The sequence below is a fragment of the Nesoenas mayeri genome (genome assembly GCF_963082525.1).
Source record: "Nesoenas mayeri genome assembly, chromosome: 5".
In the NCBI taxonomy this organism is placed as follows: Eukaryota; Metazoa; Chordata; class Aves; order Columbiformes; family Columbidae; genus Nesoenas; species Nesoenas mayeri.
Genome location: NC_137548.1, coordinates 56,315,484 through 56,337,319, shown reverse-complemented (window position 1 = coordinate 56,337,319; position 21,836 = coordinate 56,315,484). Strand labels below are relative to the sequence as shown.

The 21,836-nt window shown below is 37.4% G+C and overlaps 1 protein-coding gene across 1 annotated transcript in view; it reads left to right on the top strand.

Annotated features, from left to right (window-relative positions):
* Positions 1–12,758: 12,758 nt before the first annotated feature.
* The window catches only part of INSC (INSC spindle orientation adaptor protein), a gene marked incomplete at its 3' end in the record, with an annotated part of 99,683 nt that continues 90,605 nt past the window's right edge, over positions 12,759–21,836 (top strand). The window contains exon 1 of the mRNA XM_080345212.1: positions 12,759–12,838. Coding sequence (XP_080201338.1) covers positions 12,786–12,838 — 53 coding nt within the window. The 5' untranslated portion in view covers positions 12,759–12,785. The remainder of the gene's footprint in view (positions 12,839–21,836) is intronic.

Sequence of the window (21,836 nt, the reverse complement as noted above, 5' to 3'; positions counted from 1 at the left end):
TACCACTGCAGTAATTTTAATTTTTTCCTCCAATTTAAGGATGCAACTTTTTTTCCTTGCATGTACATGTTGCTGGTCATAGCCGTCCACCTTCAAATAAATAAAAACATCCCAGTTTTTGGAACTGCTGTACAAATATTGATTCTGCTTTTGGAGATATTTTTTTAATTGAGGTCTCTATTGACAGCAGCTACAAAAGCCGACCCATGTACGCAAGCTTCAAGTAACCTATGTGACATTCAACTCATAGTAATGAATAAGATGGTATGTGGCTTCAGGAATCCTTTTCTTTAACTTGAGCACTGACTAAGAGAGGTCATGGGTTGTTTGCCTGAAACATCTGTGCTTAGTCTTGTCCAGATAAAACGTATCTAAAGAAAAACTCATATGTGCAGTCTCTATGGCTGATAGGGTAGACTGTCAAATGAAAGATCCTTCCTCCTCTTGGATGCCAAGGCACTGGCGCATCAGTAGATGGGTATTGGCAATACCTAGCAAGTTATATGACATACCTGACCACCGGGTACTTATTGGTGCAATTGACACAGTTCTTTGGGTCAAGCTGATGCAAATGTTGGATTCTTGATAGTATCTCTAAGGTTAGGCACCCTAAAAATAATGAAAGCCACACTTGCAGGTGGAAGATACAATCTGTCTTCATGAGGGGTTAGGTACATATCTGTTTTATTGCTTAGGTCAATTACTGGCTTGAATTGTATTGGTGGTATTGGGAGATGATAGGTATTTGGAGATGAGCCGAATTTTCTGAAAATGATCATGAAAAACTGAGAGTTATGAAACTGACACATGAAATTCTCTTTCAAGGTGGTAGATAGAAAAAATGGTGGTATTATAATAGTGAAATGACCTCTCTGGAGAGATTTGGAGTTTACTTGACTGCTCTTGCAAATGGGGGATGGTCAGCTCCACAGCCCACATACCACAGGTAACAACAGAAGTTTTCAGGGCTAAATTTTGGCCTGCTTGCACCTGAAATGGCCAACACCAGATTTCTGGGAATGGAGGTTCATGGAGAACATTCACACTTAAATACTTCCTTGGTCTTGTCACTCTCATGTGCCTGCAGGGTTACTAGTGCACAGGCTTGCACTAAAAAGGGCTGAACAGAATACTTTCCAAATGGAAACCTAATGTGTATCTGTCTGTTTGACTTTCAGTGAAGTATTAAGGAGCATGTTCTGTGGCATAGTCATAAATAACTGCAAAGCTCAGCCAAATTTGTGGATAAAAGCCAAGGTCAAAGTTATGTTTCCCATGGGGAGAAAAAATAAAGTCCAATATCTGAGCATTCCTAAGCCTAATGATTAGAAAGTCATTGAGTTTGGCTACTAGTAGAAAACACTTGGCTCTAGGACCTTTACTTTTAACCAATTTTGATATGTATGTCTCTACTTGTGCCATCACAGACTGTTAAAAACTCATTATAATAGTGGGAAATATTTATCAAAACTTAATTATCTTTGGCAATGAGACTTGTGTTGTTTAAAAGATATTTTTTCTCTTCTTTTGATATTGCTTGTTAGAAAATCATAAGAACAAATAATGCAGCAGTCCTGGAACAGACTGTGAAGTAGTTCATTGTGTACTCAAAACTTGTGTGCCAGTTCCTTTGCGTAATAGGTTACCGAACATCATCTGAGGAGCACAGTCAGTTACTGTAGTTTGGCTGACAGATGTGAAGTTGCTGGACTCCATTAACTTCCCATGTATCTGGGAGTTACCAATGAGAAAGAAGATACAGGCCATAACTTGTATACCTTCCAAATTTGGGGCATTAGTGTCACATGTAAATAGTCACTTCAAATCAAAATACACAGATCTCTACTGAGCTACAGTATTTGTGGGAATAGTAATGTGTAATATTATAATATATTACTCGCAGTTGCTATAAGCTGGTGGAGGATGCCATGTTGACTCTACAGTATAGCTGGATTTTAAACAAAAGGCAAAACCCAAAAAGCCGAGTGCAAAGCCCTCTTTGCTCTACATTAATGTTTTTGTCCTTGTACTGAGTGTAAGTGACAAACCTTGAAGTTTACTCCTTCCTGGGCTTGTTGCAATAGGACAAGGGGTAATGGTTTTGAACTAAAAGAGGAGAGATTCAGGCTAGACAGGAAGAAGAAATTTTTTACCATGAGGGTGATGAAACACTGGCACAGGTTGCCTGGAACGGTGGTGGATGCCCCATCCCTGAAGACATTCGAGGCCAGGCTGCATGGGGCTCTGAGCAACCTGATCTAGTTGGAGATGTCCCTGCTCATTGCAGGGGAGTTAGACTAGATGACCTGTGAAGGTCCCTTCCAACGCATACTAGTCTACAATTCCCATTTTCATTGAATCCTTAGTTGTGCAAACTTTTTGTTGATGGACACATTTCTGGAAAAGGGCATCCAGTTTTGTTCTGTCAGGATCGGTAATATTATAAGCTCTCAGATACAGTGCATATGTACATCCAACAACATGACAGGGTGGAAATACACACATACAAAAACCTAAAACCAACATCAAACCCCACAAAAAGTGTGCCATAACACCATATAATACCATTTGATTTTTTTTCAGTTGGCCTTCTGGAACTTTGCAGAAGTGCTTGACACAAAGACTGAGTACAGCATGTTGACTTGCTCTCCGAGCTGTTCCCAAGACACAACTTGATCTCTGGTGTAAATCTAATCTCATGTGTACAGGCTGCAAAGTCTCCTGGAGCCTTTAGATTTGCTGGGGATTTCTGAATGGCTCTGAACATGTTTTGTCTGCCTTTGAGACACTGAATACAGGAATGATCCTACAGAGCAGTTGTGTCTTCAGTCCTGCTGGCGATTCCCTTTCTGCATCATAATTAGAGCTTTTTGCTCCTTCATGTTACTTTGTGTGAAGGACAGAGGCAGAAGAAAATGTCTGATGTTTGGATACTCTTTGGCAGTGGTTCAAAAATATAAATGCAGTATTTTTTCCTTGAAAAGAGAAAAAGCCCACTGCTGCTCTATTAGTTGACCTTTATGTAAAATCGTAATGACTAGACAACACAGTTCTGCTGATAGGCTGTCTGGAGGTATCAATTGAAGTTATTAAAGGAAAAAAGCAAGAAATATGAGCAACAACCAAAAGTTGCTGTAGCTCAGAAGTTCGTATTTTTTGTGTATAGGTAACTTCACAAACACACTTCCCCCCCCCCCCCCAGCTTGTAGGAAGAAGTTTTTGTCTATCTACTGGTTTGTTGTCTCTGTCTAAAGAAGACAACATGCTTAAAGGTAGAGATGGTAATTGTCATGAAGACAGCCTAGTGGAGGAGAATCACTGTTCAGTGACCTGGGATTCTTGAAAGCACATAGCTCAACCACACTTGCTTTACAAGTTCCTTGGTGTGTGTTGGCTCATCTCACGTGCTTGTCACAAAATTGTATGTCCTGTTCTTGTATTCTGATGAGATACCTTATCAGCAGGGAAAAACGTTAACATCTCTTATTTATCTTCTTCCATTTTAACTTTTCTACACATTTTTGATCTCCTTGTCTTTATTTTATCAATATGTAGAGTAAAGGAGGAAAAAAAATTATCATGAACTTTAATGACAGAAATAACAGATTTGTTTGTAATTCAAATAGAGAAGTTGTTCAGTGACTAGAGAGAGCAATTCTTGGCCTTTTGTATTAACTTTTTGGTCAATGTGTTTTCATCTGTGTTGGTCTGAAGCTGGTTTTAAGGTTTTTTGAGTTTGGACAAAAAAGAGCAACTGCATATTAACTCTGTAAAATGAAAAACTTGATTGCTGCTGGCAAATATTGTGAAAATACCACCACTGTTTACCATGTAATGCCTTGCAATACTTCCAATAAAGATGAGGCTAGTGTGGGCTGTAGCCTGAATTAATAATATTGTTTTACTCATCTCTGTTAAAATGTCAGGTTTTTTTGTTCTTTAGAGGAATATCAATATAAATGAAGATGTCTTTGAGGCTGCCTGTCTGACTAACTGGAATGGATAATTAAGATGAAGTCCTTTCATGAAAGAAAATTGATTGTATACAGAGATGAGCAAGGTATTGCTGTTGTCTTTCCTTGCAGCTAGTGAGTAACTTGTGTAGGTCCTAATTCCTTTTCCTTTATTGAAGTTAAATACAAGGTTATAGTCTTCTCCTTGTACTTATTTGCAGCATTAAAAATTGGAATACTTGGTTTCAATTCGTACTTGTCTCATGTTTAACTTTGGTTAAGTCACTTAATCTCCATTTCCTGCATGGGGAAAAAAATTATCTTTTCATTTCAAGCTCCTTTTTTGTTTGTTTGTTTGTTTTGTTTTTAGGGGAATAATGAATCTTAGTTATAATTTATTACACCTAGAAGGCTCATGTTAACAAATAAGGGTAAAACAGTGATACTCTGTATAATTTATTCTGAACAGCATAATCTACACTTGTACAAGCACGTATGTACAAGGTAAGCTGAAACATTCTCTTCCTATTTTTCTTTGTGTCCTGCACAATGTCTAGTTGGAATAACAACCCTTTCACTTCTGATGTCTCCCCAAGGAAACTGGGAAGGCACAAGGTTCCACCTCCTGTTGAGGAGACAAAATGAAATCCTTTAGAGTGGATGTTGTTTGCCTGTGGCTATAAGTGTCAAGGTAAATCAGACCAAAGCAGGGGAATTTCACTTGAATTAATTTATCACTAATCAACACAAACCTCTAACCTCTAATACACATGCCGAGGGAAGTTTAGGGGAGCCTCCAACTGCCTTATTTTCAAGGAGACCTGTGAAGCTGAAGTGCAGCCATCCACGATATTCTCATGGTGGCTGGAGGCTTCTCACAATTCCTCTCATGGCGGCCACAGATCCCTCATCAGCCAAGTCCCAAGTTTGAGCTGGTATTGTGTCCTGCCACTGGGCTGTTGCTTTACCTCAGGGCCATGTGGAAGCAGTTCCAAACAGTGGGGAGCACCTGAGGGGCCCCCTCAGGGATAGTGTGGGGGTCCTCAGAGCCATGTCTGTGAGGTACTGAATTTACAGCTGGCATGTTCCTCATTAGTGCCTCATACCCACTCTTAGGGGTTGGAGGGTGGGGGGCAGGAGAAGAAAAGGAAAAAAAATGGCGGGGAATTGTTCTTTGGTCTGAAAGCAGCCAGGCATCTCTGAAGAGAAAGCCCTCACGCCACACAGGGCCCATTGATACAGGCACCGCCATGGCTGAGGGTGATCCACAGTGAAGAGAGGTGGTCTGCAAATTATACACTTAAAACCTGTTTATCTGTTTCTCTTCAGAAATACCTTTGGAACCAAGAGGCCGTGTTCAGGCATAAGATGACCCATTGTGTTTGAATTGAGACTTGTGTTGGTGCAGGTGATGTCAAATTGACTGTTTGGTTTATTTTAAGAAGGGGTGAAGAAGGCACTATGCAGTCTGCCAGAAAGCAAGGGAAGCATAAATACAGGGGAGTTGTATGTCTCAGCATTTTATGGTAGCAAGTTGCCTTAATATTGCTCTGAGAACCAATAAACATTTTTATATGGTGATTATTCTGCATCACATAAAAGAAAAAAATATAGCGCTGGAGTGCATCAACTTGCCACCTATTATTTGGTTTCTGAACCTCAAAAGCAAATTCTTTTCCAGCAGAACTGCCTCTAAAATGCTAATTGCTAGAATGTGACCACTAATCAGTTTGTCCCCATAATACTGCCATCTTTATAAATCGTTATGACCCTTCCAGAAGGGGAGATTTTAAAGTCTTTCACTGATAAGATTGAAAAAAAAATATTCCAACCAAGTGATTAGCCCAGTAGCTTTTTGCTCAAAATAATTTTAAGGAGAGGGAGGTAATGAAATCTTAAAATTCTGTTATGCACTTCTCTAATTCCTTATTTTAAATATTTTCATAATGTAGTCCATGATGAGGTAAACTCCATCTTTCTGGAGATTTCATATTTCAATGGGAAAATTTGCTGAAGATACATTGTAAGAAAACTCTTGTCCGGGCAAAAGGAGTGAGTGTAGTGCATGTGATGACAGATCTCTTTCATTCCTAATCTCTGTGGTTATATGTATACTTCATCATAGGGAAAGCTGAGTTGTTGGAGTAACAGGTGTATCCTTCCCGTCTCAGTGCATCCAGATCTTCTGGTTACATTGCAAATATTCTTAGTATGTTTCCAGAAGATCCACTTGCTAAAATAAAGTAATGGAATGGACAAGTCAGTATCCCTTGCTTTAAGAGCAGATTTTTGCATTGTGGTGATTAGAAAGAAAAAATGATATATGGTCAATGAAGAGATCCTAAAGGCTCTAAAATCAGAAAGTTGAATGAAGGAATCATACAGACTTTGTGTGTAGATGAATGAGACAATGTCTTAAAGGAACGGTTTCAGATTTCTCCCCACTATTCCCCCTTCCCTCCTGCCTTGAGGGAGGGAAGCATTGCAATTGGCAGCATTGGCAATGTTGCAGTTCTTATGCTGTTTTAAGATCTACCAAATAATGTTCGTTGTCTGTAATTTTCAGGATGATCTATTTGAAATTAAATAGATCTTTATCTGCGTTTTTTCTGGCTACGTTTCTGATATAGCTGCGTACAGTGAGGCTAAGATGAGAAAAATCCAAAATGGAAGTAGCACAGACTTCAGCAGGCTATGTTAGAGAAAGAGAGATATAGCCCCCTCTATTTTTATATTAAAGCATATATTACAACATATACATTATCAATATTCAATATAATAACATAACATAATTATAAAATAATAATTTATAAAATATTTTAGAAAAATATTTACACAATGTAATTGGAATAATAATATAAAAATCAATTTTAAAATATATTAATATATAAAATATTAATTATATATTTAAAGGGGTATTATATATTTAAAGGGGTATTGTCAAAGTTGGAGATGTCTAAAATTAGATCTTCTCTCTCCAGAAAACAGATAAAAAATGGGAAGAAATAGGCATTAAAAATAATGGCCTGTGTGAGTGAAAATGGATTTATGCTTCATGTTGTACTTGAATTGTAAGGCATAAACTTTTCAGCAGTGCTTTCTCTTCAATTGTTGGTCCTGCAAGAGCAGCTACCATGAATGATTACTGCAGATCACGCCTGTTCCCACCTCTCTCTTCCTCTTCCAGTTTTAATTTTGCATTCTAGGAGTGTAGTACATGTATCTACATACATGCTCTCATGCTAATACAGCCCATTTTAATACATCATTTGAAGTACTTTTCATTTTTTCTTGCCTCTGGTTTTATGGCTTCTTAGACTTGTGACACCCAGTTTAATTCCAAGTTGGCTTTTACTGTTGTAATTAATCCATGTCTATACAAGCCTGTTATAATGCAAAATGAGGACAGGATCTTGAATCCTCAAATGGTTAATGTGGAAAAACTTGTGATGGACCAGACATGTTGCTGAAGGACAGAATGTATGTATCTACATTCTGACCTACCACATAAGTGCTGTCAGAATTTTGCTCTTAGTTTGATTTGTGGCACTCCATTAACACTTATTCTGTGTACCAGCAGAATGATTCCCAAACTCCCAGAATTGTGAAATGAGGACAAGTCCTGTTTGGCAGAACAGAGATTGTACTTTACTACAGACAGGAACTGTTCGTATTAATCAAATGATATCTAGTCTGAAATGACTTTTAGCTAATGACTTCGTATTCTCAGGTTAGCCGTATTGCTTATAGGTAACATGCACTTCTAATTCTGATGATTATCCATCATCAAAGGCTAGATGTGTGCGTTTCTGTCTTTCAGAATGAGAAATGATGCTCTTGATTGACCTTATATTAAAAAGTCCTTACTGTTGAAATTACTATGTTAAGGGTTAGAAATGGCATGGCAAAAGTTCATGGATATTCTTTTTGATTTAAACCTTTATAAGGTTGAACGTGTGCAGTGAATGAACTAAAAATGTGAACTTAATTGTGTGAGTTTCAGGCTTAATTGTTCAGGACATCATTTTGTGATGGCAAACTTCCTCATGGTCATCAGTAGTAGGAATAAATGAGTCACGCTTATTTCACCTTGAACATGTTCTGCTGCTGTGATACTTTTGTACATGGATGTATTTCTGATAAAGTACTTGGCTGCTAAAATCCTCTTAATTTCTGGCTTGTCAAATATAAGATAACACATTGAATCATGGAGATGAAATTTAAATTGGGAGATTTTACAGTATTTCTTTTCCTAGCAGATATAACTTCTTTTGTAGGATGCTAAAGAGCTGTGTTGCACTGTAGAAGCTGCTCTCCAACACTAAACAGGCCTGAGCGAGAGGAGGCTCCCAGCAGGGAGTTCCTGTATAGGCAGGAGGGGTTTGCTGTTGTGGAACCAGGGGTGTGACAGCTCCTGGCTGCACTTCTGTGCTAAACAGGCATTGCACAGCTTTCATGGGTGCTCTCAGGCCTGGTATAAATTAAGATGAAACTCATCCTTCTTCAACTTGCAGGTGGGCTAGCTTGACAGGTTTTTTTAAGCTGTTTTTTAGTTCTGTGTCAGTTGCCAGCATCAGAGTCTAGTACTTGTACATAAGCAAGTTACCTCTTCCTGCTGGTGTGGTTTTTTGGCCATGAAGGTCACATCCTCTGTTGACACTACTTTTTCTGCAAGCAATGCTCATGTGCTGTTTCAGGTGTGATTTGTTTTCTTCTTGTCTGGTAGTTCTCTGAAAAAAGCCTTGGCTGACTGTCTTCAATGAGAATGAAATGTTCTTTGTGGTCTTCTTATCTATGTCTAACTGGTGAATATGAAGAAATAACATCTTGAAGTATAATTCAGTGTTGACATGGCAAAGAGAATGATGAAGGACACAAGAAGAGCCTGCTGCCTTGGATATGTCTAATTCCACACATACAAACTGCTCTCTACCAGGAGAACTAAACTGATTTTTAAGTCCCTATTTATAATTGCAATGCGACTTTATGTGCATTAATTTATGTAAAATGCTACATAAGGTATTAAAAAAATTGGCCTTGTAAAAGTCCAAGAGTGACAATTTTATTATTTCAGCAGAAGCGTCACTTGGGCTTGTACCAAAATGATCAGTATTGTGAACTACCAGTAGTGTTATTCTTTTAGTACAGGTTTGCCTAGACGGCATCTCCGACCAGCTGTGGGCCTCGTCAGAGGCCACTGAAGCCAGGGAAAAAAATTAATCTCTGCTGCACAGTTCTGTTAATTTTTCCTGTTAGTATGTATATACTCAATAAATGTGAGTGTGCGTATATATATACATGCATAACATATATACATTGCATACATATATTTTTGAGATGTTAAGTTGGAGGTGCATTTTCCTAAACGGTCACTAGAAGACAGGTCTCTGGCTTCAGGCACTGTCTCAGATCTGTAACTCTGCTTGCTGCCACATTGTCCCCACCACCTGTGAGGAGGCAGCAAGTGGGAAGGATTAAGAGGCATGTGGGCATATGCTATAGTCTGCATATCCTTGGGTGCATGTGCTCACATGCTACATGTGTTGGTTGTGTATAGCCATGGTGTGAAAGCTATTGAAATTCTTGGTGCCTCTGCACAGAGACTCAAACAGCATTTGCAGCAGAGGCTGTGCACATTGCCCTACCCATGGTTTTGTCCCTCAGAGAAAAAGCCTTTTCACGACAGGTTTTTAGCACATGTGTTTCTGTTAGTAACAGTAGATTTCTGTTCTTCCATTTCTGTTGTCCTGTATTTGCCAGAGTAAAGAAGCCTTTGACCCTGAAAATAATAGGATGGGGAGAAGGATGAGGACAGACATTTTAGCAGGGCCTGTTGCGATAGGACAAGGGGTAATGGTTTTAAACTAAAAGAGGGGAGATTCAGGCTAGACATGAGGAAGAAAGTGCCTTTCAACCCATACTATTCTGAATCTATGATTTTTTTTTTTTTTGTAGAAGATGAAACATTTGATACTCTGACAGTTTCTTGCTTTGATTCGAGGTGATGCTTAGGTGGTCATCTACACAGTTGACTCTAGTAGGAGACCTTCTTTTTAGGAACGCTGACTGGAGCTCAGCACTGTGGCCTTTAATAAAAAGCGACATCAACCAAACAGAAGGATTCATCAGTCTTGTCATGATCTTTACTAGGAAGTATAATTGTCTTGGTCTTACCCGGAAGAATGCATGACAACACCAAAACCTGAATGTCTGCCCTTGAGAACCGTTATTGCCCAGCACTGGAGGAGCCATTTTGAGCAGAACCAGAAGCCTGTACCATATCGGGCACTGGCTCTTCAAGCTCTCTTGTAGTCATGAGTTTGGGCGGGTTAGCGTGGTACTTTGCTGTCCTGAGGGTACAGTTAATCCTCTGGCAGACTGCCAGGTGCTTGGGGAGAGCATTTCCTCATATTGTCAACATTAACTTGGGCTTAAAGATTTGAGCTAATATCTAATCATGGTCTTGAGATAGACTGTTTGGTTAAGATACTGGTGTGACATTTTGTTATTGTTCCCAGAGCATAAGTGACCTCTAAGTAGGAGTTGATCATGTTTTTAAAGGCTCTCAGCCATAATATAAATGTATGTTTTGCGGGAAGACGGTGTATAAAAAGTTGCATTTTTGTCAAGTTTCTGATTTATAGGGAACAATGACATGCAATAATCTAATTTATGTCTGTGTACATTATGTCACTGATCACAAGTAATGGAGTACAAGCAGGTGCTTTGATTTGTATGTGTAGAAATTGTGAGCTAATGGTGAAGTAGCTTTATCTTGCCAGAGGGAAGCTGTTGATTTTGTGTTGGTAGCATAAAAGGGTAAATCCTGTGCCTGGTACAGATCAGAAGGATGTAGCTAGTGTTCATGAAGTCTGTACTTCTGCAGGCTGAAAGACTATTTTCTCAGTCCTTTACATGATAGGATCTAGGAGAGGAAACTTCCTCCTGGAGATTAAGATTTTATGCAGATGTGTTGATCTTTGATTAAGGGTATTTTCTCAAGACAAAGGTAGTGACAATTTTGATAATTGGCTATTTCCAATAAATCTGATTATATGATTATTTGTATTACCAACATCTTTGACAAAGAGGCAAACAATTCCTACTAGTAAAAAGATATGAAGATAACCAATTTATTACAGTTGTTAGTGAAATCTGTGCATCATAGGCTAAATGCTTTAAAAAACAACAACAGGAAGCTTGTTTTTCAAATCGTGGTGTGTCATGGGAGCAGAAAGTACCAATATTTTCATACTTGTGCACAGCCCTATTTTCAGGCAGAGCCTATTAAGTATCCGCAATCTATTTTAAATCAGCAAATTTGGCAACACTGAAACTGCATATATATTTATATTTTTTTTCCCCTAAACAGGCTCTTCTCCCATTTTTTAATGTACTCCTACATTAGATGCATGGACTAAGAAGATTAAGTTTGTTACTTCCAGGAAAATTTGGTGGGTAGGGAGGAACACAGGACAACACCATTACCAAAGCAATCTGGTGCTAACAGTAGACAGCATGTGAATGCATTACATTGGTTGTAATACTTTTATGTACTCAGGACAACGTTTGTGAGATCTTGCAAAAAAAAAAAAAAACAAAACAAGGACATGCATTAGCAATGAGATCAGTTTGCTAGGAAAGATGCTGAGGACCACTCTGTCTCAATTAAGAGCAATTTGGAGTGGCAAATATCTTAAATGCTGGTTGACTCAGCTTGCAGAATGTAGCCAATAACCAAATGGCAGAATTTCACAAGTGGCTACATCAAAAACATTCTTCCTCACTTGGTGACACAAATAGCATTAATTTCCTATGTAAGGTATTTTTCTTCAGTAGTGAGATCCATTGACCCAAGATTTTTCCTCGCATCTAAGAAAGCATCATTTCCTCACTGTTCCTGTTTTCTCCTCTAAATTAATTCTTCTCCTCTTTGATCTTCATAAGTAATAGATCAATATTTTCCTTCAAATATTTTGCATTAGTTTTCCTCTAGCCATGGGGATGAGTGGGAATGACTTCACCTTTTTTGATAGAATAAATCCTCTCTTACTTTTGTTGAGAATATGCACTGATGTATAGTAGGTAATGCCCTGATGTAAGACGGGGCTAATTAAAAGAAGAGGAAGGGAGACAGCACCCCTCCTTTTTGTGAGAACAAGGAGGCTTTTTCTCCTATTTTGACTCTTTCTAGTACAATAGTGTTTGTATGTGTCTCTTGGTCACCAGGTATAAAGGAAAAACATGGGTGAAAAAGACTTGCACAGCATTTCAAACTGATAGAAAAATGGAACAGTTTATCATGGCAGGATCCAATACTTCAGTAACTTAGGTATCGAGGGCCTTTTTGTAGTTGCAGTACTAAATGATCCTGAACTCATATGAGCATACACTTGCTCATACCTCATATCTCTCGCAATCTTTCTTGCAATAACCTAAAGAATTACAATTGTACTATGTCTGTTTCCTCTAGAGTTCCAGTTAATTCAAAATAAAAGAGGCTAAATAATACCTCAATATCAACCCAGAACTGTTCAACCCAGATAGATCTGACCTGTGCAGTAGTCCAGGAAGTTCAGAAACATGCAAACCCTGTGGTGCTTATGGCATGAAATGTACTTAATGGCTTTGGTTAACTGCTGGAGTTCTGTGGTGATGTGAGGAAAAAAAGCCCTTTGAATTGTTTTTAATGAGTGAGCTCCACAGATCAGAGGAGAATGCCATGACACCCTGAACTGAAAAGGCCTGAATTTCCCTATATTTACTAAACAACTCTTTGTTTTCTTTCTAGATTCCAGCCTATGGAGAAGAGCACATAAGAATAGAATAAATATGGCTTTTAAGGGCGAGGACCACTTAGATTCCCTTCCGTTACCTGTTCAGCGGTAAGTAGTACACTCTTTCATCCAGACTTGTGTGACTAAATGCTTCTAAGGCTGCAGCTGCACTTTTCTTTGAGGATCCAAACTCATTTTTAAACTCATGTAATGTTCAAATATAATGTTGAGAATTAATATGGAAATCTGGGATGCATTTCCCACGGCGTTTGCAAATTCATGTACACACAGTCTGGTAAGTCATGACAGTGAATATGCAGTCATTTTACATGGATGAAAGTATTTGCAGTAGAAACATGACTGTGTTTACTGGATCAGTTCTTTGGCATGATGGAAGTAAGTTGAACGTACTGCACTCTGAAGACTGCTGAAAACTATAGATATAATTTTTTAAAAAATCTGTTCGACTTTCTTCAGGTATGATATGATAATGATATGAAGGTTATAGTACAGTCCCTCCAGTCTGTGATGCTCTGGTGGGACTGGAGATGTTGGTAACTTGACTAATCAACAGGTCTTTAAAATCTGGCTGTTGACTGGCATCTAGTATCTGTATGTGTGTAGTATAGTTTCACTTCTAGCATAATAGAGGTTCTACGAAAAGAAAAAATGAACAGTGAATACAACAACCTTCTATGTTCTCATTGAACTACAGTCTTGACATGTGGCACAACTGTTTTTTTTGGTGAGGGGGATCGGGGACTGTTGAATGCAGAATTTAAATCAGAAATAAAAAGTATTGCAATTGCAATTTCAGTTTTTCTCCTAGTCTTTTTTTCTTCAGGTCCAATTGTAATTCTTTACAATAACTAACTGGCTGCTGATGCGCAATCTCAAAATGCTCTGCTTTTCTTCATTGAGAATTTGATATTTTTGTACCTTTTCCTGCTCAAGTCTTCTAGCAGATGCTTTGATAATGTCATGAGTATATTGTCTTCTGGAAGAAGTACTATGTTGAGGAGCATGGTTCGGGGATCCCAGGTGCCAAGGTAACTGGTACTGTTCATCAGATTCCAGCCAAAATTAGTTTTAGGAATTAGTGAGTCCTAGAAGCCCTGAATAGCCAAGCATGGAGTGGGCTAGTATAAACAGCAAAGAGGTGTCCTGTCTCACTTATTAATCTAATTTTCTTCCATGGGATGGAGCCACATAATATAATTTCACATGCACACAGTAGTGAAGACAGACTAATGACTTTGCTATGGAAATACTCAAGTTAACCCAGTGGTCAGGTAAGCTGCCAGACATTCAGCTTAACTGTTTGGTGATAACTAACATATTCCAGAAGCTGAATTCTGGATCAAAAATCAATGAAGTTGTTAAAGCTAACTGCTTTGCCAAGAACTTAGGTTGCAAAATGGGTCACTGAATCCTCTTATTCTCGCAGAAAACTAGCTGCAAACAGAACCAAAGGTAGTAGGTCCTGTGGATGTCTAGGGCTGATCCAGGTTGATGGTGGAAATCGGCTGCAGACTCCCTATGCTAGCAACTGGCAATGTGCAGTAGGAATAATGCATGCAGCACTCAAAGGCAACAGCAGCACAGAACTGAGAAGCACTGATTGTTTTTTTATTATAAACCCACTCAACATAATAGCTTTTCCAAAGAAATGGAATTTATGTGAGATTAAGTTGTTTCTCTGGGTTAGAGAAAGGACAGACACAGATCCTATAGGGAATTTAAGAGGATTAAGTCAGGTTTCAAAATAACTAACAAGATTCAAGGATTATTTTTTCTTTATTTTTCCTGTAACCAAGCCTCAGGATTCCAGTTCATGCTCCTGCTTTTTGTGAGAGGGACTTGAATTAACTTAAAGGCATGTGCTGTTGTGTCATGTCAGAGGGGAAATGTAATGCAAATCCAATTGAGGTTAGTCTTGTGTAACACCACATCCATGCCTTGCTTCATGCTTAGGTCAGAATCTTTCAGAAGTGAAAACAGATACATCCACAGGCAGGAATATCTGTCTCCATAGGAAAAATGTATGATACACAGACAAACTGATTCTAAGTGTTTCCACAGCAGACATTAAAGTCAACAGCTATCCTGACTGTATGAGGAATTTAGAATTGGGGCCTTAAACCAAGTCTCTGTAAACAACAAACTGTTGTTTACACTCTTCTCTCCCCTTGGATTTTGTGGGAAATCGCTGCTTGTATCAGGAAGTCTCTGGAGTATTGAGTCACTGTGCTAGTGGTTTTCTAACGCACTGTCAGACCCACTTTCTCTAATTGACATCTAGACTGCTATGGGTACAGTATTTAAGACTATTCTGTATCACAAACAAAAAAACCCAAACCACAAACAAACAAAAACCCAAACAATAAACCCCACAAACAAATTATAGTTACAGAAACTTTATTTTCTGTTTCAGTGAGTTAGGAACTAACAATTAGTGATACTTTCAGCACTTTACATGACCACAAAAAATAATCAGTTACCATCAGTGACAGCCAGTTCACTATATCATGTGAAATGTGCATATATTCCTTAGAGGTGCATGTATCTCAACATTGCAGTAGACTTACTTTAGTATAGCTTTTGAAAAATGTTGTGACTCTTTCCTCATATCTTTCTATTGGTATTGGTTTTCCATATTTCTGGTGAGCTGTTACAAATGGCAAAGCCAATGTAAAAGAAGATGCGTTTCTCTTCTGTCTCTCCCCCTCCCTCCTGTGTAATGAAAGTTCATTGGCCTTTTTGTTTTCTTCAAGTGAAAATTGTAATTTAGCCAGGTTTTTTCATGGTAGTCATGGTTTCTTGTGCTTTCCACTTTGGGTAGTAAACTAAACTTAACATTTGGAGTGCTGAATCTGAAGTCATTCAGTTAAAGAAAGGGTTCTCATAACAAAAAGTGAAATAGAATGCTGTTTTTTCTTCCTGGATTATGTGTTCAATTCAGTATTGTAATTGTGAGAAATATAGTATGATTAGACATACTTTAAAAAAAAAAAAAAAAAGAAAAAAAAGAAAGAAAGAAAAGAAGGTCTTCTGTGGAAATTAGATAAAAAAAAAAAACCTGTCACCACCACCACCATCAAAAAAAAGCACAAACAAACCCAAACTCAATCAAACAAAACCAAAAAAACCTCAACAAAATAAAAATACCTTCATCTTGCTGAAAGATGTTGGAATTTGGGCTATATATCTTGGAGATACTCTTGAAAATGAAGAATGGGGTGAGAACAGAGAGAATATGACTTCCTGATTGTTAGGAATGCAATACTACTGGACTGTTTAATACATTGTCTAAATATCCTTATAACTTCAAAAATGAGAGATGATGCTGGAGGTTATAATTTCAACTCACATACAAACAAAGGGTAATGCTGATTATTTAAAGTTTTGCTTATAAAAGGTGAACACTTTGAGTATGAGGACCAGGAACATGAATCTAATAGTTGTCCATATTTATTTTTCCTGGTTTTAGTAATATTATTATGTTTTCTGTGGCAAATTTACATCATCATTGGGATATAAATGAGAATTTTGATCACTGCTTTAGGTGAAAGAGATGAGGCAGAGAAAGTAGACAAGTCTTTCAAATGTACATGCTTGTGATTAAGTCCTTTGTAGCATTTCATGTCTCAGAATCACTTGCTTCATTTGACCCCTCAAATCTGGAAAAGTTTGCCATAATGGACTTCTGTGGCAGAGCCAAAAATAGAATCCAGGTTTCCTGTCTCCCAGTTCTTAACCAGTAGACAGTCCTTCCTCCTTTTGTTATTTTCTTCCTTATTTTGTTGAACTAGAGATCTGAGTTCTATGAAGGAACAATATGAATGAGGTCATGCCTTGCATATTTATAGCCTTGCATTGCTCCTTAAAATGTACTGTATATCTGCAGGTGTTCTGGTAACTGCTCTAGAGGATCTGCTCAGGGATTCTGTTATGTAAATTAACATGCCTTTTGGAATTAAGAATATCAGTGTTAGAGCATACTTCAGCTCTTAAGAAATCTGAATTTCTTCCGTTTATTTCAGCTCACTTTTTGTCTTAAGTAGAATGTTTGTTTGTTTTTCAGTGCTAATTTTGTATTTCTGCATGGTAGCTAATGTAGTAGCTGGAGATCTGTTCACTGCATGTGCACACCCTGAAAGGAACTGTACAAGCTATAGTGACTAGGTCTGTTCTGTACACTCTGTAAGATATGATGGAAATTACTGAAGGAAACAGATTCATAAACTCACTTTAGAAAAAGTCTTATTATATGCATGACTTGACAATGGAAGCAAAAACATGGTTAATGTAAGAAAAAAAAATGCCTTTTAAGTCCAAGTAGAATTGTAATCATCTTGCCCCAAACTCAAGTTTAATGAAATAAATGAAGTAGTTAAAAAAGCAAACAAAACCTGGGAGTTGGTGCTTGTCAGTGTCATACACAAAAATCAATGTGTTTCTTTAAGTTCAGATTTGAAACTTTCTGAAGTAAGAATTTGTGCTGAAGAATGTGCTTCTCTGAAGTGCAGCAAGAGCAAGGCTTTAGAAGGGTCTGTGTGAGAAGTTCCCACATGGCTGAGATATAGCAACAGAGCCAGCGTAAGGCCCACACCATGATGGCCCTTCAATTAACAGTAACTTGAGGTATAGAGAGCTAAAGTGGAGGAGACATCAAATTTCATAGTATGAAAATCTGAGGACAGGTTCAGCTTGGTTATGAGAAAAATACTGTTCTGCATCTGTGTTTCCCTATCCATGTAAAAAGAGAGATTAAACTGATATTTGGAAATTTATGATGTGTTTGTCCCTTCAGATCTAGAAGAACTGGGGATCACTTGGCGGGGATAAAGAGTGAGGTCTTCAGTGAGAGAATTTTTTGATTAGGTTCAAAATCCCAACGCAATACTGAAGGATTTAAGGAATCCACAGTGAGAGAGAGAGTTATTCAAAATAACTTGCAGGTTTTCAGTAAGCAAACAGAAAGCAAACACTTGAAAGACTATCCCCAGAGAACAAGGATCAATGTCTTCCATCCATGAAGAGCTGGGGACCATGTTGTCTTTCACAACTCTTCTAAGTACTTTGCTGCTTGCCCAGTGGTGAAAGAGGTATTGATTGAAATTATGTTAAAACCTTTATGAAATGAAGAAAAAAATATATTTATGTTTGGGATTAATTGATATGTTGACAGATAATGTTTGCCAAAAGTTGAAAGTTGAGACTTGAAGTAAAAGCAAGAGAAATTAAGAATTTTTATACTGCAGAAACTGCATTGATTCTACTTGTATCTTTGCCAAATCAGGAGGAGAAACATGCAGAACTTATGGAACACATGGATATAACAAGATGAAAAATACGGACATCTATAATGGATTTTTTCTTTTTTTTATAATGTAAACTGTGTTTCTCATCCAAAATCCCTAACACTTGACAATATATTCCTAGTAAGGAGTATGTGTAAAAAACCCTTTGTAAATTAAGCCATATTTCTACCTGTTCAGGAACTGATTTATTTCAAGGATTATTCACATCAGATTTTACTTCTAGAGCTTCATATGGCCTCTGTACAATTGAGGTGTTTTGAGAGCATTGAGTTTGAGGTGTAAGACATGTGGAGAACCTTTCAACATGTTTAATATAGTGTTCAGATGTTCTTAAGAAATAGAACCACAAATAAGGCTGTCAGGAAAATAATGGATCCTACCTATTGTGTTTTTATCCCTAGAGTGTCTAAAACTTCACAAATACTGAATGATTTTGTTGTTAGGTTTGAGGGCAGGGAAATTATGTTGTCCAGTCATTAAAAAGTGAGTTGGACAAAATTGCACAGGTGTGTTCCTTTTTATTCAGCTAGCCAATGATCTCTTTCCCCTTGTATTATGTAGGTGGGGGGAATCTGTAGGTTTTGGTGCCATCTGTTTATCTGGTTTTAAGTTCAAGCTCTGGTTTTGACTGAATCTTGGGCAGCAAGTCGTTTGATCGAATGTCAGTTCATTGAAACATTTCTTGTTTGGTTATCTACCTGTTTTTTTAGATATGAATCCCTCAGGTGACTTCTGTGAATTAACCTGAATAAAGGTTATTCACTTTTGTCTCTTTATCATTTATTCTTTTTTTTTAACCATCTCAGTTCTTGTTATCTTTCTACTTCATATCTGCATAGCTTCAGCATATTGTTACCACTTCTGTTATTAGTGCCTGTCCTCACAAGACTTGCCTCACCTTTAATTTTTTTATAACACCTTGACTTCAAGAATCAGCAACACATTTGAAAGTATGCACCACTCTAAGACTGTTCTCAGGTTCATAATTACCCATAAAATCATATTTAAGTACAAGTACCTTAAATGCTTTGTCTAATCAATAATTGTTTATGTCCTTACACTTTTTAGACATCTTCTACAACTGCCGAATTCTTCCTATTTCATGGTTTCCTATGGTGTCTGCTGCTGATAATCAAGGGCTTGTTCTGTATTTCTGGCTTTTCCCACCTGCATCTGCAAACTGAACTTCCTGTCTGACAAGCACTCTGTGCAAAGCAGAAAACAGCATTTGTATTTCCTGTTTATATTTTACAGGCTACTTACTGTACATAGATCTTGCCCTGATTATTTAAATCCTACTTTCCCTACAATCGGTTTTATTTGGACAATGCCAAGAACTTGTATGTTGTGGCTCTTTAAAGCATTCAGATAAAGACTGTAAGAAACTCTTGAAAAAAAAAAAATGCATGTTATCTGTAATACAAGTGCTAGAGCTGAAGATTTTCAGTGTGCTTATGTGGCTTTGAATCATTGTACTATGACTTTTTAAAAGCCATTCAAGAACAGAATGTTTGCTGGGCAATTGAAAATGTTTTTTGAAAAACCTCTTTTTGCAGTAAGCTGTAGGAACAGAGTACTACAGAAGAAAGGAAGGTGCTCTGCCAATAATGCAATAAAGTTACCTTCTGGTGATAAGGAGCAATTTCAGTTATTGCATAGCTCAAGGCATTAATGATGCCTCATATGATGGCCTTGTATTCTTTTCATTTTACTTAGTTACCCTTATAACAATTCAGCAAACAGGGAGCTTGTCTTACTATGAAGCATTTCTGGTTTTAGGGATTAATATTCCACCTATAACCAAGCTGATAGCCGGGTTGTTTGCAGAAGTTTTCATGGTGGCAGTTAAAACAGATTTGTGTATCTGTATGGCCCTTCTGGGAAGGATTTTTAGATATGCTAGTTGACTGGATCCAAAGGATGATGTTAGTAAAGTAGTGACTATTGATTTGCCATCATTTGATGGTATTCGTGAGGAATATGAACTCAACAGATTTTTATTTTTTTCTTTGAATGCCTGGTAAAATATCTCTGTTCCTATATTCAGGATGTTAAAACATAGGTCAGCTGTTCAGCTCACAGGCAGTAAAAATAATTGCACTTCACTTGTACTATATGCATTTTTGGGGTGTGCAAGTCTGCCAGAATGCAAGGTTTTTCTTAACACTTTCTTTCTGATAGTTTTATCACTATATCTTTATATTCTGTTGTATAACATGCTGTAGAAACATATTATATTACTTCCCAGAGCTATGCTGTAAAATATTTTATGTTGAACTTTAGAAATCACAGAAGAATTTTGGCTTTTAACCTGAAGGAAATTTGAGTTTGTCCATTATAATAATTGTAAAGTTATAGTGTCTTTAAAAAGCAAACAAATTGACAAATTTAAACCATCTGTTCAATTGGCTGCACTAGACCTTTTTTATTAAAGTTGGTATTTCATATTTGTAGCTTGCTGCTAGTTGGGAACTTTTCAAAATTATCCTGTACCATCTTTCATCCATCAAGACAGTTAAGAGTTTATCCTGAATCCCACTTGCCAGGGTCAGTAGCATGTTTCATAGTATGTGGCAAACAAGCACTGTGAAGTGGTCAAGCTAGTGCTGGTATAGCCTTTATCATAGAAGATATTTAGCTGATTATTTTCAGAATGTGTATTTTTGAAATGTGGGAGTCTTCTATAGAAAAGACGCTTCTCTTTTTGTGTGCTAGAGAAATAACAGTCTCCACCTGCCTGATGAGTATCTTGCGTTTGGGACTTGGTCTTGTTTTTAGAAAGGACCCTCAATACAATGTATTTGAAATAACAGTGACAAAATTTGCCTGAATGTTAAGACAGACATAGATGATGCTTTCTGACTGTACCTTCACAACTATTGCATGAAATTTTTATTGTGATGTCAAATTAGCAATCCTGTAAACTTTACACCATGTAGGTAGCTCTTCTAGCCATTGTTTTATGGCTTTGACTCCATGGTTTGTGTTCCTCTGCAAATTTTCCTTGGTAGTAGCAAGACCTTTGCAAATAATTCATATGTTGTTTGTTGTCGGTTATATTTATTTGTATTCAGATTTTCATCATACTTGTTCTTCTGTAGCACATTTCAGAAGAGATGTTGATCAGGTTTATACGTGTTGCACCACTCCAGTTGGATGCCTCTGCTCTGTTTTCAAAAGATATTCTTGCTAGTTATTTCTATGTTTAAGTTTTTGTCTTGCACATGGGAATATTCTTTCCTCTTTGTGAATCTAACAATGTGAACGATACATTGACATCAATACTTTAATTACTTTTAGTCTACCAAATGTTTTTAGTGCAGTTTGATACTTGTCTGCTTTGTGAAGTCTTCTAACAATGTAGATGGATTCTTTGAAGTTTGGGGTCTATTAGCTGTGCTATGTGAATATAATGGATTTTTTAAATTGTAAGGAAATTGTATTTATATTGTCATCTTAGTTCTTTAACTCAAAATTTTATTTCAGCATTCGCTATGTATTATTATAATGATTTACACTTTATAGCTATTTCAGTATTGACAGTCTTCCCTTCTAGTTCACAGATGGTGTCCCATAGGTGCCCCTGACCTTTCTTCCCTCCCCCCACCCCCAAAAAACCCCCAACCAACCAAAAAAAAAGACAAAAAAACACCCCTCAAACTGTTTAGTTTTGGTACAATCTTAAGTAAAATATCAGGACAACTTGCTTATTTACCACAAAAGCTAAGGAAAAGCCTCTTAAAACCTACCATAAAGGTTAAATAACTCCTTTGATTGAGTTG